We start from the raw sequence: 27,606 nt of genomic DNA, 5'->3' as shown, positions 1-27,606 counted from the left end.
TACCCAAGGATTTTCAGGAGCAGAAGATGCTCAAACACACAAAAAACTATAATATGAGACTCATGGAACAAAACTCAATAAAATGTCTTTTGTTATATATTTTTTTATTTAAATAGTGTAAAATTTTGGAAAAATACACAGTATAAACCACTTTAAATTTCAGAAACGTGTGAGGTGCACAAAGAAATAGAAGAGAAACAACATATCACATGCATTTAACCACTTGAGCAACATACTTTTGAAATTCAAACTCACAGTGCAAACTGTACTCCATCTATCAACAAAGCAAATGACCATATAACAGTAAAGATTAGATTTGACGGTGCAAAAAAAACCAAAAAAAGCTGCTGTTGAATTCCTGTGTGGGCTTAATTGCTTTCATTGTCATAGTTTGTAAGATTTCGAAAATGATATAAAAGCCAGTGATTGTGATGTGTATCTCAAAGTAATTTTCAAGGCTTTACTGAAAAGCATTTGGATAGAAGTCCTTGCACCAGTCCAGTGCAGTGCAGCTTGTGATGTTACAGAGACTTGTGCCTCAGGTGCTACTGTTTTCCTTTAAGTGGATCAGGAAGCCTTTGCCGTGTATTGTAAGGCACATGTGTTCTTTATCATCCTGTTTGGACTGCAGGCTCTCCCTCAGCTCATTCAGGTTATAGAAACCTCCGCCAGGACACAGATTTATCAGTCTTTTCCTTTAACCCTGTTAGTCTGCCATGGCAGCAAAACCGCCAACTGAATCAATAATATATACTGCAGCTGTCACCTACGTATCCGTCACGTTTCCTCTGTCTTCTGGGGAAACACATTTTACTTCCACATCACAAGCAGCTATCTGCCCCTCATCTCTGTTGTTTTATAAGGCCTGCATTGGTAATACAAGATGGCACCTGCAGGTTAAACTGGGCTTGAGTTCATGAATTAGGGAATAGCTTTAAAATGTCAAACAAATACTAAACTTCAGACATGTTGGATTTCCATCAACCTTAAAAGATATTTTGCACAACCCCTTATGGGTTAAAAGAAAATCAGCAATACACCATAATAACCACACATAATATCCAAAAATGTTCTGTAGGGTGGGCATGGCAACTCGCTTATCAAAGGCACGGTGCACTGTGCTAACCAGTAGAACTGTCAGGAGACATAAAGGTGACCGTATCTGAGGATTTGCCACCAATTTCACGTTTCCTGCCTCGTTCAGGGTGAGTCTCCTGCAGCACAGCAGAGCTCTGGTCTGATTCTGTGGTAAGAAGGCAAGATGGCGGCACATCAGAGGTCTCAGCAGCTTGTGGACTGTTGGTGTCACCTACAGAAATACTGTCTGGTTTGCTGTCAGAATCTGGTTGAGTCAGAATTGGTATATTCTGCAGAATTCTGAGGTCGGGGTAGCTGCCGGAGTCAGCCATGACTCGGTATAGTTGTTCCCAGGCTGTCAAACCATTCAGGTTGTGGATAGGGTTGCTGACAGTCTGGCACAGTAGCTCTGTGTGCTGACGCAGCTCAGCAATGTCTCGCTCTGTGGCGTTGCTTTGGCGCAGCAGCTCCTTTGTGCGCAATGTAATGTCCAACAGGCCTGATTGTCTGAGGATTTGTACTGTGTTGAGGAAACGGCGGTTTCGTATACTAGTGGTGTTTCTGTGTCCTCTGGCTGTGAGGACATTCGAAGTGGTGTGTGAAGTGGACACAGATGGAGAACCCTGGGCTGTGGAAGAAGTAGTGCTACTGGAGTAGGAGCGGCTATTTCTGGGGGAAGAGGAATGCAGTAGGTCAGAGGTTGAGACTGCCAGTTTAGGTTGTTTGTGAAGGTGCTGCTCAGGTGAACCTCTGGTCACAGCTGTGTCATTAGCCTTGTGTTCTGTGCACACCCTCTTGCTCAGATTCTGGGATTCATGGGTAGATGAAGATTTATCAGGAGGCTTCTTGCTGGGATGTGGTGCAATGCGGGGGTAAGAGTTCAGAATAGGTAAATAGGTACCATGTATTTTCTTCCCTGCAGTGTAAGACTTTTTGGACAAGGGTTTAGGGAGCTGAAGGTTGGGCTGCTGGAAAAAGATCACGTGGGGAGACCCAGAACTGTTGCTTTTTTTGATGTCATTTCTCCAGAGCAGCTGATTTCTCTTCTGGATCATTCCTGGCTGCTGGGAGGAGATGAAAGCAACAAGATGACACAAAAAGCGGTATTAGAGGTATGGGTACAGACACATTTACAGCTGTGTGTGTTCTGCAGCTACACCTCTCTACCTGCTTATGCACCATGTCTTTGACAACATAGATGGGTGGGTAGACAGGTCCTGCTAGGGTCAGGGTAGGATTTCCAGGATTCCTCCACCCAGGTTCTTGGTTTTGACCTGGTGGTAAGGTTCCAGTGTGTTCACTGGCTCTGGACTGGACTTTGTTCTTCCGCTGGTCCTCTGCATCTGTCTGCTGCCAGTCAGAGCCATCTACCAGTGGGTTAAAACAGAGAGAAGTGAGAAATATTGATAGCTGTACACAACCCAAGGACAACCCAAAGAAATAGTTCAACTTTAATAGCACAAGACTGTTGCATTTTTTGTACCACTTTATCATTACTGTGATAACGTATCAAATATACTATCATTTACCTGTAAAGAAGGCGGGACATGCATGCTTTCATATTTATATTTCCACCACTGTCTTATATGAACTGTCACACATTTTTCATGTTTTTGCATTTTTAACTTTAAATTAAATCATAGGTGGAATCATGGGTGGTATTGTAGGGCATTAACATCCTCTGGGTGGGAATAGAATCTTTTCACACCATTCTTTATTATACTACAGGACAATGATCCCTAATTTACAGCAAAGGTAACCCCAGTGGTTTCATGGTTTAGTGATGAGACGTTCACAGCAGTCGAAATCAGCTAAGATCTAGCTTGACAATTCACTGGTGACAACCTTAAGACAGCAGCAACTTTGTGTGAGTTTAGACTTCAAACAACCTGACAATATCCATCTTGTAAACTTTTTCATTCTAAATCCAATTACTTATGCACCATTTCTTCCATTCAGGTTTTATAATTGCGAACGCTTGCTCTAACTTGCATAGAAACATGGGAGTGATAAAGGGAGGGATGAATAAAAACTACTTCTCACATTCACATCAACTTACCGGAAAAACCAGAGTCTTTTTCTGAATTGCAGCGAGAGCCCCTTCCACTGGAATTGTCTGTGTCTTTAGTGTCACGTATCGCCAGCAGAGTCGTGCTGTTGCTCTTATCTTTAGCATTCTTGCTGGATGTAGCACGAGGACTGTGCTCGCTCAAGCAAGGCTGTTCCTTTGGCATGCTTCACCCTTACAAGAAAAAACATGATATTTACACTGCCTCTGACTAAGAGAGAAAAAAGCCAGCAGTGTTATGACGAGGCAGACTGGTGACCAACTAGGTCTGCACCTAGCATATGATACTTTGCATGCTGGAAGAGGATGCAGCTAATAATGACTGTTTTCATGCTGCCACATTCATTTTGTTACTTTTATGAATTTGCTCACTAATGCCAACTGTTCTTCTTCAGCACCACACAGTATCATTAAAAGCAGTATGCTGTTCGTGTTATGCAGGTTCCCTGGAAGTATTGTGTCATGTTTGCTTCTCTATAACTGGACAGTTTGCAGGGACGTAATGCACCTGATTGCAAAACAGCTTTTGACCATTTTAGTTGTATTTTAAGTCTTTTCTCCCAATGTGAATCCACAACACATGTTCACAGCTGCCTTTGGGGTTGTATCCGTGGCAACTTGCACATGGTGACATCATGTGCACTGCTGTCTATTAATACCTCATGAGAAAGATGTTCACATTTTTGGCATACTGGTCTTAAGAAATATATCTTCAGAGCGGTGCATCTGCAGATAAAGTGCACTGAGCACCTTTCACATACTTGGCACAGTGCCACAAGTTGAAAACCTCAAAGGAACCAATTTGTACATTCTCCATTGCGTTGGTACATTTGTCTTCATATGTGTGCCCACAGCATATTTAAACAGTCCCAAATAAACAGCTGTCTGTCTTGAGTCCACAGAGATATAAAACCTGTTACACCATAACAGGCTTGGAGAGTAAACTCAGGTTTTTACAAGACCATCCTGCTAACAGCTAGATATAAATTACACAAATTACTGGTCAAGGTTCAAATCCAAAAGCAGACTAATGTGAATGGGTGGATACATGAACTGTCAGCCCAACCACTTCACACAGATGACCATGAAAGACATTAGATACTCCTCTGTCCTCTCTACTGTGAGCTCTGCCTGTAAGCGAGAGGTGGGAAGATAAGCAGACATGAATCAAAAGTGCAGCTTTTCACAACAGACTAAAAACACTGCAGCAACTGCATGTAGAAAGGTTAGCCGGCTCTCTGCCTTTGACATCATTTACACCATCTAATAAGAATTTAAAAACTGTATTAATATGCTCGAAGGAATCGACTCATGCTAAAAGACGTTCCGTGAAGGCACCACGTCTCACTTAGCTGAACAGCAGCACCCTTCCTCCCCCATGTTATGTAACACTCAACTTTGAGTCCGGCCCTCTCTTACATACACTTCCTCGCACACTGGTCCTAAACACATAAACACACATACACATACACGTACGTTAAAAAAAACCATATGGTTTATGCCAGTAGTCGCAGTTTAATCCACATGACGTATCGTTCACACACCGACAAACACAAGAAAGACAAAAAAAGTTATGTTAGTGTTACCACTCTTTATTTCTCGTATTTCTCAACAGCCAACGACTTCTAGCTCGTCTGTCTATACTGGAAAACTTACCTCCAAATATAAAACAGCAGGTTATTTCCAATTAGCGGCCGCCGTCTCCCATCTTCTCCGTTTCAGGGCGCTGGAAAGTCAATGTTCAGAGCCATGTTCCACATGTTCCTGCCAGAGTTTAAGTAAAGAAAATGATTTATTTTATCGTCTCGTCAAAGACACACACACTACTACTACTGTGGAAACGGAATGAGATTTTGTAACGTCATCACTTCCCACACCGAAAAACACATCCGGTTAATTTCAAAATAAAACACACGGCTAAAAATTCAACACTTGGAAAACACGGAATACAAAAGACACATACTGCTCAGGTAGAACTCATGGTCGATGTATTGGTTTTGTCTCCTTCCGTGAGTACTCACCCACAACTTCCAACAGAATCAACTGCGACACTTTTGTTGTGAAACTCCGAGCTAGTTAATTGTAGCTAGCTTGACCACGCCGTTTGACATGACAGTTCGAAAAGCTGAAAAATATATATTATATATAATAATATATATAATGGATATCAAAAAGTGTCATGTCGATGTCATTTTGTGGGAAGGAAGCAGGTAGAGCAGCCCGCCGCTGGTACAACTCAACATGCGTTTGACGTAAGTGATTGTCTGCTTTACCTCAGCTGAACCCACGGCATCCTGACGGACCACCCACCAGACGACAAAACGATCCCTCCCCGCGAGCTAAGCGCCCATTGGTCAGCGAGACCACTGTGAAAGCCAATCAGATATTAGTGCACGTGTTGAATCGGAGACAATGCATTGATGAGGGAGGAGAAACCCAACAGTTGTGGAAACCTAAGATTAAAATATGTGCAGTTACCGATGGCTGCGATATGACAGCTTCCTGTAAGGGAACCTGCATGCTGAAACAGCCTGCGACCAGTGACCCATGTAGGTCATGACAGGAAACACGTTGTGCAAACAAACTATTACTATTTCATCACAGCAAGTTTGAAGGATTGTGTTGTAGGACAAAAAATACAATTAGCCGACTTGCACATGTGAAGAGAATGATGAACAAGCCAAATCCACATTCTGCAGCAGACCCTTTATTTTACATTAAAACTCAAATGACAAGACAAGGACACACAGGTACAATCCAAATATTTTCTAAATCGGCTGCAAGACAAGATTATAAAACAGATGTGCCAATCTACTGGCTAAATCACATTAAGTTCTAGAGAAGGATTTGTCAAGTGCATACACCCATCAGCCCAGAGATGTTCTTCAGAGCAGGGTGTCTGCTGACGTGCAGGGTCTCTGAGGAGGAGAATTTAGTAGCACAGGCATCTTGGGCTTGGGCCTTGGCTGCAGCACTGGCTAGGATGTGCATGATTTTAAGCAGAGTCATCTCACTGAAAAACACAAACGTAAATACGTAAGGAAATAAGTATATATAGTATAATAAAGTATCAACGTTTTGCATTGTTAAAAAAAAAAAAAAAAAAAAAAAAAAAAAAAAAAAAAAAACGGCAACAGGATGTGCTCTAAATGCATTAACAAGATCCATACCTGCCGACAAAGATGCTGGAGGCTACACACCAGGCAGCCTTCCCCTCTGGTGTCGGGGGCTCCTGTAGGACCCGGCGGGCCAAGCAGAGGGCCGCTCCAGCCAGGTTTACAGGTTGAAACACCATGCACTGGTCCTCCAGGAGAGACAGCTCGAGCAGATAACGAGCCATCCACACCACCTAAGGGCACAGAGGACATGGTAGGGGTGGCACAGTACAACTAGACACAATACAACAGGACACAGCATACCTTGGCACTGCAGCGAGCAACAGAGGCAAAGAGGAGGAGAAAATGTAGAGGAGAACAATAGGACAGATCAAACTTGAGCCCACAGAAAACTTTGCGCTCCATTCGCAGCAGCTGCTGCTTCGTGTAGGTGTGGTCCATCAAGTAGCAGAGTGCAGACACCTGAAACAAATGAAACACGTGAATATATATTTAAAAAAAAAAAAACTACACAACCTGGATGCTATTGTTTTGCTATAGCCTGTAAGTGCTGAGTGCACCTCAGGGAGGAGAGTCTCTTCCTTCTTTGCAGCAAGGAAGAGGCAAACCATGCCAAGGAGCTGCAGGTTGGCTGTGGTCACCCGGATCTGCTGTAGGGAGCGGTTGAGCAGGTGTATGGCCAGATAGAGGGTATCCTCTTGAAAATGCATCACTTCCTGAAAGAAGAACGTGGCATTCAATGTTGGCAGGATAGGATGAAAGTGCCACTTTGATTTTAAAGCAGTAGTTTGACTCAAGTAAGGTTTTAAAAAAAATTAAAAAAAAAAACCTCACATGAATTTGAATGATCCAGTCTACCAGAATAGCACGAGTGGCATTGGTGAAATGCCGGGGGAGGTCAGCGTTAGGAAGACAGTGCCGTGTTTGAGTTTTCTGTTACATGAAATAGGACACAAAGACACACTTAATGTAGTGCACTGAAACTCTGAAGCCATTTACTGTTCCACGTCATCTCACCATCATGTCCAAAAACATGTCCCAAGCGCATGTTCGGTCCCATGCGACGTCCAGTTTCACAAGTGCCACCTCTACTTCATGGCGCAGCAAGCTGGGAACCAATGACTGTAGGCTGTGAAGACCCTGTGGCCCATGAGGGTAAAGAAGCACAGGCTCCTCCACACAACCATCTGCCACACAGGGTGGAAAAGGAGGACAAGATAGTATTTCCACACAACAGTCCATTTTATCATGAATTTCAGAATTTCATGAGCTGTATTTGAAAATTTCTACCAGCTGAGTGCGGCCTTCTGGCTTCTTGGAAGTCCATGATGATGCTTTCACTGGTTTGCATTGACAGCCTTCTTTCCTGCAAACAGACATCTTAAACCTCATGATCCACAGCAACAATAAAAACAAGAGATTACTGAAAACGCCTTTTAGGTGATGGTGACAAACGGGACAAAGCATACCCAGCTGTGTTCTGGTTCCATTTTGAACTGGGCCATCGTAGACTCATCTACTTCTACAGGCTGCCAGCAATTTATTGGCCCACAGCCATTAGCCCAAGCTCGTAATGGGGCTCGACACTCATCCACCTGGAGGGAAAACAGACCATCTTTGCTCCAACTCTTTATACTAATCTAAAAAAAACTTTAACAACTACAACATTCTGAAATGATGTTTGTAGATGGATGCCGCTTGTTATCTGCCAGAGGTGGGAGTAAGTCACTCATGTGCAAGTCACAAGCAAGTCTCAACTCATAACCTTCAAGTCTCAAGCAAGTCCCAAGTCAATGTGATGAGACTCAAGTCATTGCTCAGGTCAAGCAAGTCACATGTCAAGTCATACAAAAATGTAATGGTCTTCAAATTAAAATGCTCACAATAGAATGTTTAAAAGAAAAAAATATATATATTGTTCATAGTGTCCCTATAAATATTGACTTTAGGATACATTTATAATGTTAACAAAAATAAATATTCTTCACTGACTCACGTAATAATGCAACAATAGCTTGATATGTTCATATTACATTTTCAAATTAAACATTTACAGATTACCGATTATCAACCCATTGGCTGTAGAATTGTATACAGTCCGTGTTCAGTTTTCAATTGAAAATCTGTATTTGGACTGGAGGCTCAGCCTTCATCATGCAACTCCACACGCTTCTTAGTTGTTTGAATGTGTTTTCCTGATAAAGGCTGAGCCAAAAGTCCAAATCCATTGTTTTATATTCAAAACATTCGAGTTCACTACCCGTTACCCTGGAAACCATAGCACTACAACAAACTGGAGATCCAGTTTGAGAAATGTGAGTTGGGGCATCTAATTATTATGATTACTATTATTATAGGAGAGGTGTGGGTCTCATTTACTAGAGGCCATTTCCTGCATTCTGGTGGAATTTAACAGGTTGTTAAACGCCTATTATAAATACACAAGTAAACACAGGAATCAGATCTACCAATTCCCTTCTCCTAATGTCCGTCGCAGATAATGGCAAACAGCAGATCATCAGTTGAGTCTAACATCAATTTAACAAGAGCCCTACCGTCTCTACAGTCCATGGGTTTACACTTCTCTGGTCTCTTTGTAGAGTTCGCCCCAATACGCGTGTTTCTCCTTCTGTTTTCAGGCGCGCACCTACAACAGCCTGACGACCTTTGATCTTTGCCATAACATTCAAAGATCAAAGGGTATACATTTATTATTTTTGCTGCACAAAATAAATCATTTTTGTTCATATTACTGTGGTGTTATTTAGCGGAATGTTGTGGGTAGTTTAAATGTATCTGAACGTGTCATTGCGCTGGGCCAAAATAGTTGTAGTTGAATGGCGGTGGGGCTGACTGAGCGTAAAACATGCAGATCTTTATATTAAAAAAAAAATCCAAGTCCTTTCAAGTCATCTGTTTCAAGTCTAAGTCAAGTCTTTTATCAGAGTTAGTCAAGCAAGTCTCAAGTCCTCAAATTTGTCATGTGACGCGAGTCCGCCACCTCTGCGCAATTAGTTCACAATGATTCAAGAACTGCTCCTTCAAGCTGTTTAGAGAAGCAATAAAACATTTCCAACAAACAGCAGCTGCTTTAAGCTCTTGAATAAAAAATTTCCTGGTTGATTGAGAATCTTCATCCACACAATAGAAATGCTAAAGAAAGTTAGCTTCCGGTCAACAAGCTCCTGCTCCACCTGAATGGAGGACTCCCTGACACCTATGATTAATGGCAGCAGGATAAACAATGAAGAGAGAATACTTTACACTTCTATATCTCAACAAAGACACCACGCTATTTTGTTGACTTGGTCGCCATGTTTATTTGTTTGTTTGCTTCTTTAAAGGGTTTGTGTGGGCGTAAGAAACATTAAACGCTCACCTTCTTGTGTAAGTCCAGCAGAGGCTTGGAGTCGCAGAAACCGGTCTTGGCCATGGTCACAGCCAGAGACAGAGTTCCCGTGCTGGGGGGCCGCTGCAGCTACTTAACCACGGATGTCGGCGGAGGCCTGGAGCAGGGAGAGCAGCCATGCTGCCCGAAGAGCTGCTGATAAAGACAGGCAGCCGTGCTGATTGGGGCAGGGACACCTGCTGCAAGGTAGGCTGCTGACAACTTCCGGTCGATAGACCTGGGTGACCATACCCTATAGCCAACTGTCTTGTAAACAGAAGCGGATTAATAACAGTGTAAATAAATGAATAAAAACTTAAGAGTTATGCTGTGTAGTTCAGAGATATTATAGATAGGCCTATCACAAGTTGTGCAGTAATCAAAAATGTATTATTTTACCATATGAAGTCCCAAACTACTATACAGGGCAAACATTTTCACCCTGCATTATTATCACCTATAGGCCTATGGTTTCAAAGCCTTTCCAACAAATCCTGGATTATAATTTCCTGTAGAAACAAAAGAAACTCTCCACACACATCAGAACCACTCACCTTGAAAAATAACACTTGAAGTGGTGTTGTAAAAAAAAAGGAGACAGACACAGATTTATTCAGTAAAAATGTTTACTGGCACATTATAGTTGCAAATGTCATAAACTACCATACTGTAGCAGGTATCACCCGTTACATTGTAAAGTCTTGCGAAGTGGGGGCTGGAAATGTCTACCTGGACAATGTCCTTCCCCCTTAAAGATTGCTTTTTTTCATTGCCCTCTGAGCCTCAATTAACAGCAACAAGCAAAAAAGAAAATCTCTGTTACACCAGCATCAGGTGAGACATTCCTGACTGTTGATCACATTCAAATATACAGAGAAGCAAGGTAACCATAGTAAAGCTGCAAATCAAATACTACTAAGCTGCAGGTCTCCCCTTCTACTAATGCTGCATTCACCATCAAGCTTCTTTTTTGGTATTTACACAATAATGAAGAGGCACTTGTTGTGCCTGTGTATGCCTACAGGAGAGGTCAGGGGTATTAACTTGCATGTTCAGCTGTGAAGCATTGCTTAAAGCGTGGCCAGCAGCGAGGTTCAGTGTATGGCTTCACAACCAATATCAAAAAAGTCCAGCAGCACCCCCTTATGGCCATGATAGCAATGAAGGCAAATCCACAGTGGAGTCCATCAGTGCAATGGTACTGATATCCGGCCCTGCCGTCTCCCAGAGCAGGACACTAGGCTAGAGTGTGATGGCTGTGCCTGAGCCAGTGAGAAGAGGTGCTGGAGTTGTGAACTGTAAATCAAAGCCATTTGATAACATCGTCATCTGCAGGAACTAGGGCCACCTCACACTCGATGCTTTTCTGTGTCTGTCAAATCACTTTCACTCAAACACCTCACAGGCACTCTGTCAGTCACACAAACTAAAAATTAAGATGTGACACGAGGGATATCCCAGAGAATGCTGATTGTAGTCTGCAGATTTAACATTACAGAGCATGACTAAAGAATAACTTTTTGTTGATCTCATGTACAATCCAGACAATAGAAATTATAAACTAGGTTCGATTTTGTATGTTGTTGTTTAAATTGTTCAAATGTAAAATTATTTTTGGAGAAATGTACATTAAACTTATTGCTTTAAGTGTAATTATACTTAGTGTGACATCTAAGTTAAATAAGCAATCCTCAAAAAGGAATCCCTTTGAAATGAAGAACTTAAAAGAATGCAGTTTAAAAAAACTTTTAATATATATACTTTATATAATGTATACTTAAACAAGACGTGTCTTCCAAAACTTAAGATGGACAAAAGGGGAAAAAAATAATCAACAAACAAAAACAGAACAATGACATACAAATGGATTTGATGTTCCTTTAGTCAAGGAGCGACCCCCATCTCTTCCAGCATCATGGAATATAATACACTTGCATCAGTACGAGCACGTTTTTTTTTGCAATATGCTGTCCAGGACTTCCTTTCAATCATGTGCCGTCATGACTCAAAGTATGCAGGTTCAGCTCAACAGTACAGCTGATGAGTTGATCAGTCCCCGCTGAACCATTTTACATGTAGGCTGAAAGTTGGTCCAACATGCGCTCATGAACATTTAGTTGCACTGTAAACCTGCAGACTGCTGCTCCAGAAATACAACTAATGTAGATTTAAGTGCTTCGACACAGCATTTAAGAAAACACGAACATCAAATGTGGAATCATATGAAGTGTAAATCGTCCACCACGTCAATCAAGTTTTTTGGCCTCTTACCAACAATTGGACTTCTCTCTTTAAATATGGGCACATTCAAAAAGCGTATTTAAAATAATATTTTAAAACTTACACTGATATTACAAATCAAAAATAAACAACAGATTGGAGCCTAACTCTTCTGCTAGGGAGTGAGAGTTGCTGGACTGAGGACAACGAATGTTTGGTCTCTCTAGACAGGCAGGGGAAAAAAAACTGTGGTCAAACACCTAGTCTCCATTCTCCTTCTACTGTCTCTATCATAGTGCAACTGGCCTTAATGAAAACATACTTTCACTTCCAACCAGCTACTAGACGGTCAGTCAGCCTGGACACTGCACCCTGGACTGGAAAGAACCTGACTGCTGCATCACTTTAAGTTAAATTAATGCAGTGTTAAAGCAAGGTTAGCCATGCATAAGATCCCACTTTCTAATCCTGACTGACTCAATTTAGTGGCGAGCTGGTAAATAAATTACATGCCTGTTCCCTTTAAAAATAGCCCACTGACTGAATATGCTGGGTAGTGTCTTCTCTTGTCAATCTTCCAGCAATAGTTCAGAGTTTAAAAACATCCATGAAAACAGACGACAAATGGATGGCTGAGATTAAAAATGGTTGTTCATACATTCTCTGAGCACACACACATTCACACATCCATTCATCCACTCGTCATATACACACGTGCAGTGCAAACACAGTGACGGCAGCCCTCCTCGCCCCTCCTTGTCCCCATTTCTCCCTACTGTAGGAAAATCCCACACTTGATTTGTAACAGCAAGTTCCAGAAAGAGCACTTGTTAAAAAAATTGTTTTAAAAAAAAATAATCACCAAACAAAAATGCAGAAATATGGCTTTACATTTAAAACCGCAACAACTGATGAAATAAGAATTTGTCTCCCCTCCCCCCGAGTCTTTTCCGGTTTTCCTAATTTTGATTATACTTTTTAAAATTCTATCAAGTATGTTTATGTGTACAGATGCAGTCTATGCAAGGGTTGGTTGGCATGTGAATCTGTATGTGTGTGAAGCATGGATACAGCTGGTAAAGAGGTGGTATTTGCTGGCATAACCTGGTTTTCAAAGTGTCAAGGCTTTGATGTGGTGCCCAGTGTAGTGCAGCAGAGGTCCTGCAGGGAAACCTAATGGCAGCCCTGAGAGGATGTACGGAGACAAAGCTGCCAGTCTATCCACACAAACCTGCTGAGGTCAGTCATTCGTGGTCTGTGTGTTCGTTTCGTAGTCTAGGTTCTGTGTCTTGTCTGAATTGCCAGTATGTGTGTGCGTTAAAGACAGAATGAAAATGTGTCTTGTGCCATTTTTGTTTGTGTGATTCAAAATTTCCCCAGCAGTGCGAGTGTATATATGTGGGATTTGTGATCATGTGTCAGCCTGCCTGGTTGTTCAAGAGTTTGAGGGGGGGATCATTCCCGTATGCTGGCAGAGTAGGAAAACTGAGGGAAGTGTGTACGCTGATCTGAATCCTCTGCATCTAAACTGTCATCTGGAGCGTACATAAAAAAGAGAAAAAAAAGGAAAAGATGAAAACATATGTAGAACCTTGTTTCTCAAACTAAACCTGCACAGGTACAGATCTACTTACACTTGTCTGGAGGAGTAATTGTGATTGATTGTGCAGTGAACTCATCGTCAAAGTAACGTGTGTCAGTCTCTGATGTGACCTGGGGCTTGAAGGGTGGAACGAGCTAAAGACAGATAATAAATGAGTCATTTTACATTCACAACAACTTGTTTTTAGATGTCAGTATTTTTGCTCTCACTTCATCTCCTAACCTTTTTGTCGATGACATCTTGCCAGTTGATAGAGGTGAAGAACTTGTGGGTCATCACCTCTTTGGCATCGTCTGGTCCACCTCCGAGTCTGTAAACACAACAAAAATATCACAAATGGAAAATAAGTGCTTCCACTGTCTTGTTCTCAGCTGACTTGATATTTTGTAACCAATTTCAAGACAATTTATTCTTCATTTCCTTTCTTGTCTGATAAATGCACATGTTTGTAAGCCTGCAGGCAGAGCTGAATGTGCTAATATATTAGACCTGCTAATATTAGCAGGTCTTCGACTATTACTGAACACACAGGGGCTTGACCAAAACAACAATCAATTATGTCCCTGTTTATGGCTGTTACCCTGAACCACAACAAATCAAGAAGGAACACCGGCTTAAATAATGTGGTTACTTGTTTTATAGCTGAATTTGCAGCACCCCAAGCACACTGGAAGATTCTGAAAACTAATCAGGCGGAACACGATCAGAGTAAAAGCCCAGAAAAGCAATGTTCTGGTGTACTGCAACACCTTTAGAAGATTTGTTATGCTTTTGGGGACAACCATGTCACATAATGATGTTTTTTTTTTCATTTTGATGTAGAAACAGCCATCAGCAACGCTGCACTTGTACCTTTGTTTGGGATCCTTTTTAAGCAGGCCTGCCAGCAGGGCCTTGGCCTCGGGAGCGAGGTTCTTGGGGAAGCGAATCTCTTCCATGAGAATAAGCTCAAACAGGCGCTCGTGATCCTGGTTGTAAAAGGGCAACCGACCACACATCATCTCATACATCACCACCCCAAGACCCCACCAGTCCACTGCTCGTCCATAGTCATTGTCCTCCAGCACCTGGCAGGGTAGAATTAAAAAGGGTTGAGAGAGAAAGAACAGCAATATCAATGAATGCTTTCCGGGTCTCAGAGTGTTATCATCTGGTCAAGTAGGTTTACTCTTCTTGTCAACTGGAAGCAAAGATATTTTATGGCAGGGGAAAAAAAATACTTAGTATTGCCCATAATTTTTTTTCTTTTGGCTTCGTTTTTGCTAAATAAATAGCAGGTAAGGTTGAGCATGAGGTTGTATCTGCCTAATACTAAGACCCACTACGTTTAGATTTGATTTTTACACAAAAAATTAAAGTTACAAGAGGGGGTTCCAACATTTGAACATCACTGTACATACATGTTCACCGTCAATGTGGCATTACCTCTGGTGCCAAGTACTCCGGGGTTCCACAGAAGGTTTTCATGGTGGCGCCGTCTGTGATGCCCTCTTTACACAGCCCAAAGTCTGTGATCTTTATGTGGCCATCCTTGTCTAACATGAGGTTCTCCAGCTGTGCAGATTTAAGTTCAAGTCAAATAGGCAGACAGCATAGGTGGGAACATAAAATGGAACATGAAAAAGGAAACCCATGGAAAATGTGAAGAACCTAAATTGTTTGTATGCTGTCAAATCAAGAAAACGCCTTACCTTCAAGTCCCTGTAAACTACATTGCGTGAATGTAGATATTCCAGTGCTGACACTATTTCTGCACCATAGAATCTTGCCCTGTCTTCTGTAAAGACTCTGTCCCGGGATAAGTGAAAGAAGAGCTGCAAAAAAGAAGTAGCTGTTAATATAGACTCTTGAGCTAATAAAACAAGCAGACTTTTTATTGAATCACAATGTTAGTTTGTTTCTTTCCATCCTCCAACAATTACCCATTTTTTCAAAAGGTCATACGCCATTTTATTATCACAACAAAACAATTGCTGGCTAGATGAAAAATAGGAACACCTACTTCTCCTCCATTTGCATACTCCATCACGAAGCATAGCCGGTCATGTGTTTGAAATGCATATTTTAGTGTCTGTAAAACAGAGGGGGAAATTAGTCACTGCATTATACCTATTAAATGCTTTCCCAATGATGGAAAGCACAACACTACCAACACAGGTAACCTACCGTTAGAAAGGGATGCCGCGTATTTTGGAGAACTCTGCTTTCTGTAACTGTGTGTGCCACTTCATCCTAACACCAAACACATTCAGAATACACAATGAGACCGAGACCAAATAATAGGGACTTTATAAAGATTTTGTTAGAATGTCGTAAGCACTAACTTTAGCAATGATGACTTCTTTTCGGAGGATTTTCATGGCATAGTACATCCCTGTGGCTTTCTCCTTCACAAGGATCACTTTACCAAATGTCCCTTTTCCTAGCAGCTTCAGGTAGTCAAAATCACTCATGGTCTGTAGGAACAGTAAACAAAGAGGAACTGTGACAAACATGCATAATTACTCTCTCTCAAAACAGCAAAAATTGTCACCTTTGAAATGCTCAGGAGCTGCAGTTTAATGGCTCCCCACTGCAAATGGTTGTGCACAACAGCCAATGAACACACGCTGTAATATCTGATGCGTGAGACATGACTTGTCAAGACATAAAACACTTTTAAGAATTATCACTTGAGAAAATCCAGCAAAAAAAGAACCTACAATCTTCATCAGAGAGAAATAAAAATACACTAAAATACACAACTGTTGCTCACCACTCACTTAAAAGGTTGCTTCACCAAAAAAGCTTTAAGAAAGAGGCTTAAAGTTTGAACAACTTACTCAATAAAGATGAGCTTAGTTGGACAAACACAGCAAGCGTTCAGCTGCCAGCCACTGCTTGTGTAAATACTGACCACTTTTGTGCGGGATTTGGACACAGCAATCTCCATCTCCTCTGTGCCGCCGCTGTCACTTGGTGAGCCAAATTTGATCTCCATGGGCTCCTCATCCTGCTGCTGACTCTTCAGGCTATTTGCTACCGCCTGGATCGATCGCATCCATTCCTCCCTGCGCCAAAAGAGAAAAAACACAATGCCCTTATCAAATCTAGCCAAAGCCATGGTTAAATCACCCAGAATTTATTTTCTAAGAATGTAAATGGTCCCTCCTAAGATGTGAAATGCAATTACCAATGATCTTGTACACTTTTTTTTAATTCAGATAGATCAGATAGTTACTGAGCCAAAAGTATCTTTAAGGAAAAACAGTAAAGTAGGAAGCTAAGTTTAGAAGCAAGAGGATAATCTGTGTACTGTTCAGCTGGGGGCTTCTGGGATTTGGCAAAACTGATGTAAACAAAACTCAATGACGATTGCTTGGGTTAGAGGTGAATAAGCAGGTCTAATCTGGCACTAATTTCTATTTGGAGCATGATGGTTGTACCTACCCTCTTAAACCAAATGGTTTTCACTGAATGTAGTAAAAAAATGGCCCTTTAAATCCTCTATGTTAAACCTTGTTGCTTGTTGCTGTGCCTCAGTTAATGACAAACTAAAACCGGAGACATACATTCTAAACACATACGTCCAAAACATTTATTTGTTTCTACATTTAACTTGAATTTTTAGATGTTCTGGCCTAAGCCCACAGCATAGCAACCATCTATGACAGAAAATATGAATCTGGCACCTCTCCTCATTGCTGTCTACATGGAAGGTCCGCTCGATAACTGAGGTCCACTGCAGACACCGAATGACAAATGTATTGGGTTTGGGGCGCTCTGTCTTCATCAGCTGGCATTCTACAAAGTACAAGCACATGAGCTTACATTGTAGACCTGAAGGTTTCAACAACAGAATAAACATTTGCTAGCCAGTAGAGAAAATAAACCTGCGACAGAAAAGTTGTTGAGCGGTGGGAGGCTGTGGTCACTGGACACTTCTGGCTTCTCTTTGTAGCCAATGAAGGAGCCATCACTCTTTAAGATGAAGTAACGAGGACGCCATGTTTTAATGTATTCACCTGGAAACAGACAGATAATTCCTGTGTCAAAGTGGCTTTTGTCATCTCAGCCACAATCTCCAAATCATCCACTATTGTTATTCTCCATTAATAAGAAAAGCCAAACATTCACTGATAGCTTGCTAACTTATTAGAGAGTATTTAATACTCAATACAAAGTCTGACACAGACTGTCACTTAAACGCTGACTCAGATGATTGACAGTGAACACAAAGGGGCCCTTACCTCTCTTGTGGAGCCATCCTTCTCTCACAACACTGACTTCATTCATGCTGGGGCAGAAGACTGTCGGGGCAGGGAGGGGGCTGCAGACAAGCTGGTGGAAATTGTGCAAACTGCTCTTATTGGTCAAGTGCCTGTCTGGGGCTCAGATAAAAAAATATAATCTAATACCTAAAGAGAAAAAAACAGAGACATATCGTTAAATCCCAATATCCAGCAAGGGAGAGGCAGATGAAATACACAAAAATAGTGCTTATTGAACCATGCTGTTGCCTAAAAATGTAACTCATAGAGACTATTAAGCATAACTATATCACATACCAGCCAATGAATATTATATTTGAATTATATTTGAAGTTAGTCATTAAGTCATTAAAACCTTCACTGGTGAGAGCAAAACAGCAGTATGATTTCTTACTACTGAGAATTCAGTTCCTCTATCTGGGTAAAAAAATAGTCTCATATAGTCACTTAGAAGAACACTTAAGAAACATGTGTCAAGACATGGGCCTAAAGGAAGTAAAAAGTACAGCACATGAAATGACGACACAAAGTGAAACGGATTTTTCACAAGAAATTATTGCTTGTGATTCCCAGCTCTGTGTTGACACCACAGGACTACGCTTGAGTAAACTGTTGCCTTGAAATCAACTCCACAACAAATAAAGCTGCTAAAATCTCCATATCACCGTCTCATACAAAACTCCCTGACACACACAGTTTTTTTTCACGGGCATGTTAGATCGGGATATGATAGTGATACCAAGTAAATAGATCGGGATATGATAGTGATACCAAGTAAAAACAATCAGGGGATCAATGTCGCTAATCTAACAAACAGCAAAATGTCTTTAGAGCTCCACACTAGAGCCTCCTGCTGCTCTTATTGAAGTGTTTAAAAACAGACCTTGGTGATCCAGGGTCAGCCGTGAATCAAAAACTTGTTAGATAATAGATTTACATAAATTTGTCCTGTTAAAATGATAGACATAGAAGTGCTTTGTTTACAAAGATAACAACGATATGACACCCCTCCACTTTTTATGACCATCTGCTGTTATTCTGTTAGCGTGAATGGTCAGAGCAATAGGTAACTCTTTGAGATAATACAACGGAAAAACAACTTCACTGTAAATTTTACACCAGTTTGTTCTCACAACAAATTACGTCTAGCTACGAGATCAGCCAGGCGTTCTGGTTTGGTCTTGGTTAATATATAGCTCTGCTAGAAGAAAGGAAATCAATGCAACAGAAACCCAATCAATACCTATTTAGGTAAATGTTTTTTTATGCGATGAAAAAAAATGCACACTGTAACCAGCCTAAACTCGAGCTGCCTAGACATAAACATCACCGTAACACATCCTTCCAATGTGGTAGCTAGCTAAATAACAGACTAAATAAGTCAACAAACGTTACCTTTCAAGTCAACGGCAGGTCGTTAGCTTTTCTATCGTAGATATAGAGTAATAAAACGGTAACAATACTTCGACTAACACTGTAGCCGACGGGCAGCTGGGCCAGACAGCGGTGAGGACATTGACCACGACCGCATTACGACCAAACAAGGCAGCTAGCCAAAATATCTTTCAAGCTAACGGCTAGTTAGCATTTCAGTTAGCTACTTTTGCTACTTCTCATTACTCCGGCTATTCTTACCTCGACTTCGGAGACAAAAATATTCCCTGTGGTCAGTTCTTTAAGAGGCTCAGAGTTATGCTGCACAAAGCTCACCCGCCAGCTATCACCTGAAGCTTGTGTGTACTGAACTCTGTCAATGATCACACAGCTAAGCGGGCTGCTCGCCGAGCTTGTTTTCTTCTCTCACAACAACAGCAGCGGCGTGCTTGGTCAGTTGCTGCTGCAGTGGTTTACTGAAGCGTATGCAGGCGGTACATCGGATAATAAAGTCCAAATGAGGAGCAGAATAGGTGGATGGAGCTTTTAAATGCGACAAAGGGCGAACAAAGGTAAAAATCCGTCTCTATATTGGTTTAATGTGTTTAGTCGCCTGCTTAGCGTGGAAGCCCTCCGTCCCAGCCAGACAGTACAGTAGCCCCGCAGACTCACACAGGAGGAAGTGACGTCACTGGAGATGAGAGGGTCTGCTGCACCTGAACGGTCGGTATGAAAGTACATCCAGTACCGTTATAACCTTAACATCACCCCTGATGTGCAGCGCTTCAGAGAGACGAGGCGAAAAAAACACATTTTTTCTTGAGCACCTGATAGATCTCTTTTTAGAATATAAAAAAAACATGGATGGTCTTCAAAAAAATTCATACACGGAAATGTTATAAATGTTGTTTAATGATCAAATTACATTATACAAATCATGTTATAAAATCAAGCACTTCCTGTCAGAGAGCTTTACTTTGTTGCCTTTGTTGCTTTCGTTGCAGATAGCGAGCGCGAGCATCACTGACAGTGGTTTCGTTGTTTCGCTTCTCCAGCTTCTTCATCACATCCTCAGCGGAAACCTCTAAAAAAGAGAATAGAATACAACTGTATTCATTTGGATTTCACTTTGAACACACACCATGAAAATGAAATGCTCTGGAAACCTGGTTGTCTTTTAGCTGCTTCCTTCATCTCCCATTTGATCATCTCCTCGTCAGTAACCTCTTCTCTTGCCACACTGCTCAGTTCATAAACATCCACTTCATGGAGTTTAGGTAGCAAATCCTTCACCCACTCATATCGAATAGGGCATACGGTCCTGATGTAGACCCGTGAGGTCACCAATACATCATGGAAGATGACCCAGTTCAGCTCTGTCTCCTGGTCAAAGAGCTTGGAAAAAACATCACATTGAGATTTAAAAAAAAAAAGTAAACTTGGAGGGGAAACATTTTTTTTTGTTGAATGTAGAGAATTATTTTAAACTCCATGCTTACTGATGATGATGGATGAATGTGAACCATGGATCCATGGCCATCCATAGTGCAAAACACCTTTCCAACAGACCTGTGTGAGGTAGAAAAAAAAATTCACACCCTGCAAAAATCTATATTATATTAATATACTATATTAATAAGTAATAGTACTAAATGAAGAATGCCATTGTGTCAAATTAATAACACCTTCTGGCAACATTGGTGAAGTATCCTGTGCACAGGCATTGTCTGAAGAGTTCACTCTTATTGCCACTAAATGTTTCAACAGGGAAATCTTTTTTCTGAAAGCAAATAGACACATTCACAGAAATTAGCACCAACACTTTGGATAATATAGTGGCAATATTCACAACAACAATTGAAACAACACACCATGGATATATAATATGCTTCAGTCAGTAATGTGTGTATGTTTTACCTGCTGGAGGCGTAGGAGAATCTCTTGCAGCTGATTCTCTACACTAAAGGCGGATTTAAGCGCCCTCCAGTGGATCCAGTTGTCTTTACACCAAGCTGAGGGTCTGTCACTGCAGAGAGCAAGAGAACACTCAGTACAGCTGTCCTAACATTATCGTGCAGTTAAAATACAAGATACAGACTGATATTTTAATGTATAAACAATAAAATAAATGACTTCTTCACCTGGATTTACACAACTGAAACACACTAAGAAGTGTGGCAAAGTCATTCATGCTGCCAGTCTTTGCAGCCAGTGCTTTGTGCTTCTTATCTGCTTCTTTCTGCTTCTCAGGGTGTCCTGCAAGGAGCAACAGCTTGATTTTCACACTTTAACTCGTTTGCATCAAAAATCTCTTTCGGGATTAATAAAGATTTATCTTATCTTAAAACCATTTTGTAGAACCTGGATCATCAGTATTGTTTATCTTAATACCATCACCTAAACTGCTGACCTGGTCTGATGAAGATGTTCTCCACAGACAGCATGGCAGCCACAGGAAGTAGCAGGTCCTGGCAGCCGAGCGAGGCAGCTTTGAGTAAAGCCCTGGTGAGGCCTGGGTGTAGGGGAAACTCCACCATCAGCTCACCCAGCTGGGTCACTTTACCGCTCCTACGAGTCCACAAATCAGACAGATATGAGCTCATAAGATTTCCACCAAGGCCATTTTAAGATTTTAGAAAACCAAACACTTGATGTAAAAAATGCTTACCTGTCAATGGCATCAAACTGATATAGCTGTTTGAGTGCTTCAAGGATAAACCTCTCCTCTGGACAGTCAAGATAAGGAAACCTTAAGAGAATGCATTGTTAACTATAAGAAATGATAATGTGTTAATATACACTAAATAATTACATTTTGACAGCATACCTAATCACATCATGAACACCCAGGCACTTGAGTGTGAGCACCACTGCAGTCAGGCTTGTCCTCTGGATCTCTGGAATTGTATATTCAGGCATACACTTTTCCCAGAATTCCTTGGTATAGATTCGGAAACACTTCCCGGCTGAGGTTCTTCCAGCACGGCCTGCTCTCTGCTGAGCTTCACTCCTAATGACAGAAAATCCCCCCAAAAATCTCTCAGTCCAAATCTCTTCTGGCAAGCTTTTTTTTCATGGGATTGGCATTAACTCGGAAATTTACAAAAACAACTATTTAGAGGTTTGAAATGACATTTTGTCTTAGACTCACTTTGAAATAGGCACAACCTCCAAGACATCCATGCCCACCCTTGAGTTGTGATTGAGCTGCTTTACAAACCCGCTGTCTACGATGTACCTGTAAGGAGGGAAAAAAAGTGCCGCTTTTAGGCATCAGCACATCATTTATAAAATGTGGATTTCTGTCACAAACCAGTAGCACTCACTTAATGCCATTGATGGTGAGTGATGTTGCTGCAATGTTGGTGGCTACCACACACTTTCTAATTCCTGGAGGAGGTGGCTGGAAGATCTGCCTCTGTTGATCTACAATGAGACCAAAAGTGATGGCATCACAGTGATATTAACTGTAATGTACATTTATGATAAGGAGCCGTTGTTTTTACCAGTGGGCATGGATCCATAAAGTGGCAAAATAAGGATTCCGTCCACTGTTTGGTCCTGTACATCATATTGATAGTCTATTGTCTCAGCTTTTTCGTACAGCAAGTCACAGGCACGCTCAATCTCTGACTGACCTGTCAAACACAAAGGAAGTAATCATAAGAGTATTCTTTCGATCAGACCAGTGTTTTGTGTTTTTACCTTGACATGTTTCGACTGCTTCCTGCAGTCTTCTTCAGAAGTCACGTGATGTTACCGGTGTCTGCCAGCTGATTTTATGCAGGTTGTGGCGCCATTCTCCCACTACTCCAGGTAGTAGGGGAACAGCGCCACCTGTAGTTTGGCTTCTTCAGCACTGTGTCCCAGGTCTCCTCAGGACAGTGGACAATGAGGACAACAAATTCAAATGTTGGATTAAGGACGCAATCGAAATCAGGAAGCGGGCCAATGGGACAGTGAACCGGGATGAGGGGACATTCACACTGTCCCACACCTGGGACCACAACCTGCATAAAATCAGCTGGCAGACATGTCACCAGTAACGTCACGTGACTTCTGAAGAAGACTGCAGGAAGCAGTCGAAACATGTCAAGGTAAAAACACAAAACACTGGTCTGATCGAAAGAATACTCTTATGGTTTGAAAAGGTGAAGACCAAATGAATCCTGTTGAAACAAAGGAAGTAATGATTTTTTTACAACCATACTCTTGACAACTGACAAACAATAACTGCTGCTTGCCTGTCAAAAACACCAGAATATCCCCTGCTCTTTCACTGGTGTGGATGTCCAGAGCCACTTTCACCACCTGCGGAATAAAAGGTGTTTTTGGATGAATTCATAATCAAATAGCTGTGAATACATGTTAAAAGAAGGTCAAAAGTGACTAGTGCTTCAGTAAGAGTCCTTAATTGAAGCACGCTTGTATTATGTTTTATCAGACACTGTTCAATAAGTGTAGTACTACGCCTTGTTTAGATGCACTCCACTTGAATTTAATGCATTTTAGTAGACAGAACTGCAGTCTGTATGGAACTGAAGTTAATACACATACAATACTGAACTTGTAGCTCCATGAGGCATATTTACTTTCTGACAGCCTAGACTCTTTGTCATCAGAAGAGTTGAAGACGTTTGTTGCCAGATAAAATAAATGAATAAATAACAAACATATATATCATTTTATTTAATTTTCCATTTTGGTGAGGGAAGCCCTGAAGATTAGTAAGAAGTAATATTTATATTATATATATAGGTATTTATATTTACAAATAACAGCGACTGACTCATAACAAGGAAACCGTACCTCTCTCACATAACCAGTGCTTTCTAAATCTTTGGGTCCTACAGCCGTGCCAAATGTGCAGGTAACAGGAAATGTCCTCCCAGGAATAGCAAAGACAGGGCAGTTGTCAAGAAAGGCTGAAAGCTTGTCAGTTTCCAAAGTGGCAGACATCACCACCACCTTTACAGGGAAGTGTCGTCTCTTAGAGGCTTTTGCAGGATCGGAGAAGATTTTCTTTAATAAACCCAGGAGAATGTCCTGAAACACATATAAGTGCATATTAAACATGTGCACCATTTGGTTTAGAGAAAAAAAAACACTTCATGTGTATAGCAGTGTTGAAACTGTGTGAAACATATAGACTCACTGTGTTGAGGCTGCGTTCATGGACTTCATCTAAGATTACAACACTGTACTGTGAAAGCCCAGGGTCTGCCAGGATCTCTCTGAGCAAGCAGCCATCTGTCATATACTTCACCACCGTGTCCTACTCAGATACAACCATAATTTTAAGTTAAAACATGTAACATGTAAAAACATGTACAACAAAAACATCTTCAGTAATCCTATGGAAATGACTTCTTTTGTGTCTCACCTCTGATGTGCAGTCATCGAAGCGGACTTGGTAGCCAACCTCCCTTCCCACTGTGCACTGCATCTCCTGGGCTACCCTCTGGGCCACTGTAATTGCAGCCACCCGTCGCGGCTGTGTGATGCCAATTCTGCCATCTTTACAAAAACCTAGCATACATAATTTGAAAATAAAGGTAAGGCGTGTATATGTAGACCCATTAGAACTTAAACAACTGTGCTTATATTGTGTTTAGACCTTTTCATTGTGTTGTAACATTACTTTTCTCAGTAGGTGTCAGCTTACCTGCTTCGTACAGATACTGTGGAAGCTGTGTTGTTTTTCCGCTGCCAGTCTCACCGGTAACAACCAAGAACGTGCTGTCTTTGACTGCCTGGGTCAGTTTGGTTTTGTGTTGATAAATGGGCAGCTGTTTGGACCCGACTTCTTTTGGCTTTGATCTCGATGATTTGGACATAACTGGCAACTGTGAGTGACTTTACTAAGAGATAAGAACGTGAAAAGTTGGTCATATAAAAAAACTGATGCCCTTACTCTGACTAAACAATTCGGTCGCTGGTTGATCCCGAAAACTGCATTTAATAAAAGGTACAGTGCATGAAGTGTTTCATAGTTGCTCGCTCGATAACTTCCGCAAACTAACCAGTTTTCGATTTCTATTGGTCAATGTATGACACGTGACTCTTCTTCGTGTACTTTTTTTCCTCTCGCACATTATAGTGCATGCTTATTTGTGCACACCGCCACCTATAGGATTTCCGAAGTATGTGCATGAAAAGTGAAGCACACACAAAACGTACAAATATTTGTGTAATTCCTGCCATAATCTTTATGAACTAAAACAATTCGTGAATAAAACCAAAAGTAATTCCTTATTTATGTTTTTAGTTGCATCTTGTGCGTAATTTTAACAGACCAATGATCATTTTTCCTCTCAATAGTCTGTTGTACACTTCACCATACAGAACTGAGCCAATAATGGATAAAATGTGTCTGTGAACAAACATACTGCTCAGATTTCAAAAGTGCAATGAAGTTGTGAACTTTAAGCATAAAGATGAACCCTCATACAGGCTAATGCACATTATAAACGCTAATCTGACAAACAGAAGAAAGAACTGGTGGGAAGAAAAATAATGTAAGATGGCACCAAAGTATATTTTTATTTTTATTACAAATCATGCCAAGACATGGCTTAACCATTTATCTTAGCGTTTCCAAATATGCCTTGTAATGCTTTTCCTTGTCTGTTTAATTACAGTAGATAAAGAATAGGTCCACCAGAAAGAACACTGTAAAAAATCCTTTGTCCTGGTCTGATTCTTCTTACTTTACGCTTCCCTGAAAGAAACAGAGAAATTATTCAGACTGTGATGTGCAGTTTTTTCATTTAGGCTATTTATACAGCACACAGCCCATATTCACTGTGGCAGTAAGGAGAAATTAAATAACATGCAATTCATCAGACAAAAGATAGTCCATAGACTCCACTTACCACTGCTGCAGTGATGAGTGCATTCAGGTCCTTTACAGATCTCTATGTCACAGTGGAAATACACCTGCATGAGCACATAAGGAATGTGGTGTAACAACAAAAACATACCAATAATTCATATGTATCTATCATTTTTTTACATACCAGGTTTGCAGATGTTGGAGGTTTTATAAAAGAGAACATCTTCACCACAAACCGTTTGTGAAGGGAAGGATATCTCAGCTCCTTACTAGAGACTGGCAACACAGCAGTTCTGTGATTATCACCAGCAAAAGGGCACCTATATTAAGACACAAAGATGATGTGTAAGCTTTTTTTTCATATTTAAAAATTCTTAAAATACTTCCCAGCTAATTTCAAATTGTCTCACCCTTTAACAAGCAGGTTCCACCTTTGTCGGTCATGTGGGTTTGCAGTGGGTGTGGCCCAGCAGTCCTCCAACAGCAGTGCCAAGTCCTCGTCCTCATGTTTGACAGCAAACACTTCCACATACACAGGCTGGCCAAGCTCGCTCACCGCTGGATGGTCAGAGGAATAGAAGGACCTGTAGGAGGAATCTGCAGATTAAAGAGACATTGTGATGCTCTGGGAAAGAGTTCTGGCCTTCAAGTGACATTAGGCAATCTGTTTTTTTTCCATTCTGAGGGATGGAATTATTATTATTAATATTTACCTTTTGCAAACCTCATTTCAGTCCTTAGTATTCCTTTGCCCTTCAGTGCTGATGGGTACTCGGGTGTTTTTTGCTGAATCCTGATGCCCAGTTGGGACACCTGAGACAGTGCAAAGCTACACTGTACTGTAAGACTACAACAAAAGGGGGGAAACAGGAAGCCAAGACAGATTGTTGACTATATTTAAAAAGTTGTGTATCACTTATCTTGATCTTACAGGAAAGGAGTGTCCCGAACAATGACACCTCTGTTGGGATGTTGTTTCACCTCAACATTGATCCAGAAGGTGATATTCCCATGTGCAATCTGCAAGCCAAACTCTGTTTAATAAAAAAAATACCACCTGTCCTGTACAAATGCTGCTGGGAGGTTTATTTACCACAGACTGGGTGCCACAGTCAGTGAATGGAAAGCTGAATGTGACAGCACCACTAGATATTTTCTTGGGTTTACAGCTGTGGTTTTGGCCAGAAGGGATCCAGACTGAGTCCAGGTTCAGAGGGGGGACTGTGGCATCCTGTGGGACGGTGATGTTGAACCCATCTTTACTGCAGAAAAGCTGTCTCCGAAAATCATTTGTGTTTGCTACAAAAAAAAAAAAATCGATGTTATGATGTCATGATTTAAAAAACATTTATAGACTTTAAACTACTACCTGTAATTTTCCTTTCGCAGATCAAAGGTATTGACTTCACAGTTTCAACTCCCCCGTCTTTAGCAGCCATGATGGCTACAGTCAGATGTGTGGTGTATTTCTTTTGAAGATCAATGAGAAAATAAACATGTCTGCATCGGGGATAAATGGACAGACACATTGAGGAGGCATCTCATTTTACCCGTCTTTTTACGAAACATCCATGTGCAGCAACAGTTAAGATAACAAAGCTGTCACTTTCTCCAAGAAAGTAGTGACACTGCTCTGCTATGGCAACAGCTTGGTAATATCCAGTACGATCACCTG

At 41.2% G+C, this 27,606-nt stretch overlaps 4 protein-coding genes and 2 long non-coding RNA genes across 12 annotated transcripts; all 6 read right to left on the bottom strand.

Moving 5' to 3' along the window:
• Positions 1 to 83: 83 nt before the first annotated feature.
• LOC114445465 (CLOCK-interacting pacemaker) lies at positions 84 to 5,378 on the bottom strand. Of its 5 annotated transcripts, none has more exons than XM_028420544.1 (5): positions 5,167 to 5,378; positions 4,802 to 4,909; positions 3,137 to 3,319; positions 2,245 to 2,444; positions 84 to 2,141 (listed from the first exon to the last, which is right to left on the bottom strand). In XM_028420544.1, the coding sequence occupies exons 3-5, from the start codon at positions 3,309 to 3,311 to the stop codon at positions 1,122 to 1,124; spliced, it is 1,395 nt and encodes a 464-aa protein (XP_028276345.1). In that variant the 5' UTR covers positions 3,312 to 3,319; positions 4,802 to 4,909; positions 5,167 to 5,378; the 3' UTR covers positions 84 to 1,121. The 5 variants fall into 5 exon arrangements, with proteins under 5 accessions (XP_028276345.1, XP_028276346.1, XP_028276348.1 ...); XM_028420545.1 differs by having other exon boundaries at positions 5,109 to 5,169; XM_028420547.1 differs by lacking the exon at positions 5,167 to 5,378 and having other exon boundaries at positions 84 to 2,138; positions 4,802 to 5,066.
• A 454-nt stretch (positions 5,379 to 5,832) lies between these two features.
• ccnp (cyclin P) lies at positions 5,833 to 9,771 on the bottom strand. Its single transcript, XM_028420321.1, has 9 exons — positions 9,641 to 9,771; positions 7,731 to 7,856; positions 7,552 to 7,627; positions 7,279 to 7,448; positions 7,096 to 7,194; positions 6,822 to 6,977; positions 6,565 to 6,723; positions 6,316 to 6,494; positions 5,833 to 6,158 (listed from the first exon to the last, which is right to left on the bottom strand). The coding sequence occupies exons 1-9, from the start codon at positions 9,692 to 9,694 to the stop codon at positions 5,996 to 5,998; spliced, it is 1,182 nt and encodes a 393-aa protein (XP_028276122.1). The 5' UTR covers positions 9,695 to 9,771; the 3' UTR covers positions 5,833 to 5,995.
• A 1,608-nt stretch (positions 9,772 to 11,379) lies between these two features.
• Positions 11,380 to 19,758, bottom strand: akt2 (v-akt murine thymoma viral oncogene homolog 2). 3 transcript variants are annotated; one of them, XM_028419007.1, is made up of 15 exons: positions 19,358 to 19,758; positions 17,702 to 17,869; positions 17,345 to 17,476; positions 17,144 to 17,255; positions 16,369 to 16,522; positions 16,006 to 16,044; positions 15,797 to 15,928; positions 15,639 to 15,704; positions 15,475 to 15,543; positions 15,164 to 15,286; positions 14,898 to 15,026; positions 14,325 to 14,539; positions 13,695 to 13,782; positions 13,504 to 13,606; positions 11,380 to 13,404 (listed from the first exon to the last, which is right to left on the bottom strand). In XM_028419007.1, exons 2-15 carry the CDS (start codon positions 17,745 to 17,747, stop codon positions 13,325 to 13,327), a joined length of 1,488 nt encoding a protein of 495 aa, XP_028274808.1. In that variant the 5' UTR covers positions 17,748 to 17,869; positions 19,358 to 19,758; the 3' UTR covers positions 11,380 to 13,324. The 3 variants fall into 3 exon arrangements, with proteins under 3 accessions (XP_028274808.1, XP_028274809.1, XP_028274811.1); XM_028419008.1 differs by lacking the exon at positions 19,358 to 19,758 and adding an exon at positions 19,118 to 19,260; XM_028419010.1 differs by lacking the exon at positions 16,006 to 16,044.
• Positions 19,759 to 19,990: 232 nt separating this feature from the next.
• On the bottom strand, positions 19,991 to 25,117 carry dhx40 (DEAH (Asp-Glu-Ala-His) box polypeptide 40). The gene is made up of 17 exons (XM_028419250.1): positions 24,762 to 25,117; positions 24,480 to 24,625; positions 24,252 to 24,371; positions 23,906 to 24,142; positions 23,341 to 23,407; positions 22,603 to 22,734; positions 22,423 to 22,522; positions 22,248 to 22,334; positions 21,924 to 22,106; positions 21,765 to 21,845; positions 21,507 to 21,664; positions 21,238 to 21,352; positions 21,014 to 21,122; positions 20,782 to 20,876; positions 20,596 to 20,665; positions 20,263 to 20,491; positions 19,991 to 20,180 (listed from the first exon to the last, which is right to left on the bottom strand). Exons 1-17 carry the CDS (start codon positions 24,931 to 24,933, stop codon positions 20,059 to 20,061), a joined length of 2,223 nt encoding a protein of 740 aa, XP_028275051.1. The 5' UTR covers positions 24,934 to 25,117; the 3' UTR covers positions 19,991 to 20,058.
• Positions 25,118 to 25,702: 585 nt separating this feature from the next.
• On the bottom strand, positions 25,703 to 26,246 carry LOC114445474 (uncharacterized). The gene is made up of 3 exons (XR_003671648.1): positions 26,116 to 26,246; positions 25,972 to 26,035; positions 25,703 to 25,817 (listed from the first exon to the last, which is right to left on the bottom strand). It is a non-coding gene; the product is annotated as an uncharacterized LOC114445474 (long non-coding RNA).
• Positions 26,247 to 26,840: 594 nt separating this feature from the next.
• On the bottom strand, positions 26,841 to 27,380 carry LOC114445493 (uncharacterized). Its single transcript, XR_003671653.1, has 3 exons — positions 27,301 to 27,380; positions 27,025 to 27,230; positions 26,841 to 26,951 (listed from the first exon to the last, which is right to left on the bottom strand). It is a non-coding gene; the product is annotated as an uncharacterized LOC114445493 (long non-coding RNA).
• Between the last annotated feature and the right edge of the window lie 226 nt (positions 27,381 to 27,606).

This window comes from Parambassis ranga, chromosome 13 (assembly GCF_900634625.1).
Source record: "Parambassis ranga chromosome 13, fParRan2.1, whole genome shotgun sequence".
Classification (NCBI taxonomy): Eukaryota; Metazoa; Chordata; class Actinopteri; family Ambassidae; genus Parambassis; species Parambassis ranga.
This window is presented reverse-complemented; position numbering and strand designations above follow the sequence as displayed.

What these genes read in the sequence shown, in the direction of transcription:
- dhx40 (XM_028419250.1), bottom strand. Translation starts at nt 24,933, where the DNA reads ATGTCCAAATCATCGAGATCAAAGCCAAAAGAAGTCGGGTCCAAACAG. An exon ending in TTATGGATCCATGCCCACTG is followed by an intron (nt 22,523 to 22,602) that starts GTAAAAACAACG and finishes GTCTCATTGTAG; the next exon opens with ATCAACAGAGGCAGATCTTC. An exon ending in GAACATCTTCATCAGACCAG is followed by an intron (nt 21,353 to 21,506) that starts GTCAGCAGTTTA and finishes TGCTCCTTGCAG; the next exon opens with GACACCCTGAGAAGCAGAAA.
- LOC114445465 (XM_028420544.1), bottom strand. Translation starts at nt 3,311, where the DNA reads ATGCCAAAGGAACAGCCTTGCTTGAGCGAGCACAGTCCTCGTGCTACA. An exon ending in AAAAGACTCTGGTTTTTCCG is followed by an intron (nt 2,445 to 3,136) that starts GTAAGTTGATGT and finishes ACCCACTGGTAG; the next exon opens with ATGGCTCTGACTGGCAGCAG. An exon ending in AAGACATGGTGCATAAGCAG is followed by an intron (nt 2,142 to 2,244) that starts GTAGAGAGGTGT and finishes ATCTCCTCCCAG; the next exon opens with CAGCCAGGAATGATCCAGAA.
- ccnp (XM_028420321.1), bottom strand. Translation starts at nt 9,694, where the DNA reads ATGGCCAAGACCGGTTTCTGCGACTCCAAGCCTCTGCTGGACTTACAC. An exon ending in ACATGTTTTTGGACATGATG is followed by an intron (nt 7,195 to 7,278) that starts GTGAGATGACGT and finishes TTCATGTAACAG; the next exon opens with AAAACTCAAACACGGCACTG. An exon ending in TTGCTCGCTGCAGTGCCAAG is followed by an intron (nt 6,495 to 6,564) that starts GTATGCTGTGTC and finishes CTGTGCCCTTAG; the next exon opens with GTGGTGTGGATGGCTCGTTA.
- akt2 (XM_028419007.1), bottom strand. Translation starts at nt 17,747, where the DNA reads ATGAATGAAGTCAGTGTTGTGAGAGAAGGATGGCTCCACAAGAGAG. An exon ending in CAACAACTTTTCTGTCGCAG is followed by an intron (nt 17,256 to 17,344) that starts GTTTATTTTCTC and finishes TGTACTTTGTAG; the next exon opens with AATGCCAGCTGATGAAGACA. An exon ending in TAGTTTACAGGGACTTGAAG is followed by an intron (nt 15,027 to 15,163) that starts GTAAGGCGTTTT and finishes AAATCTGCACAG; the next exon opens with CTGGAGAACCTCATGTTAGA.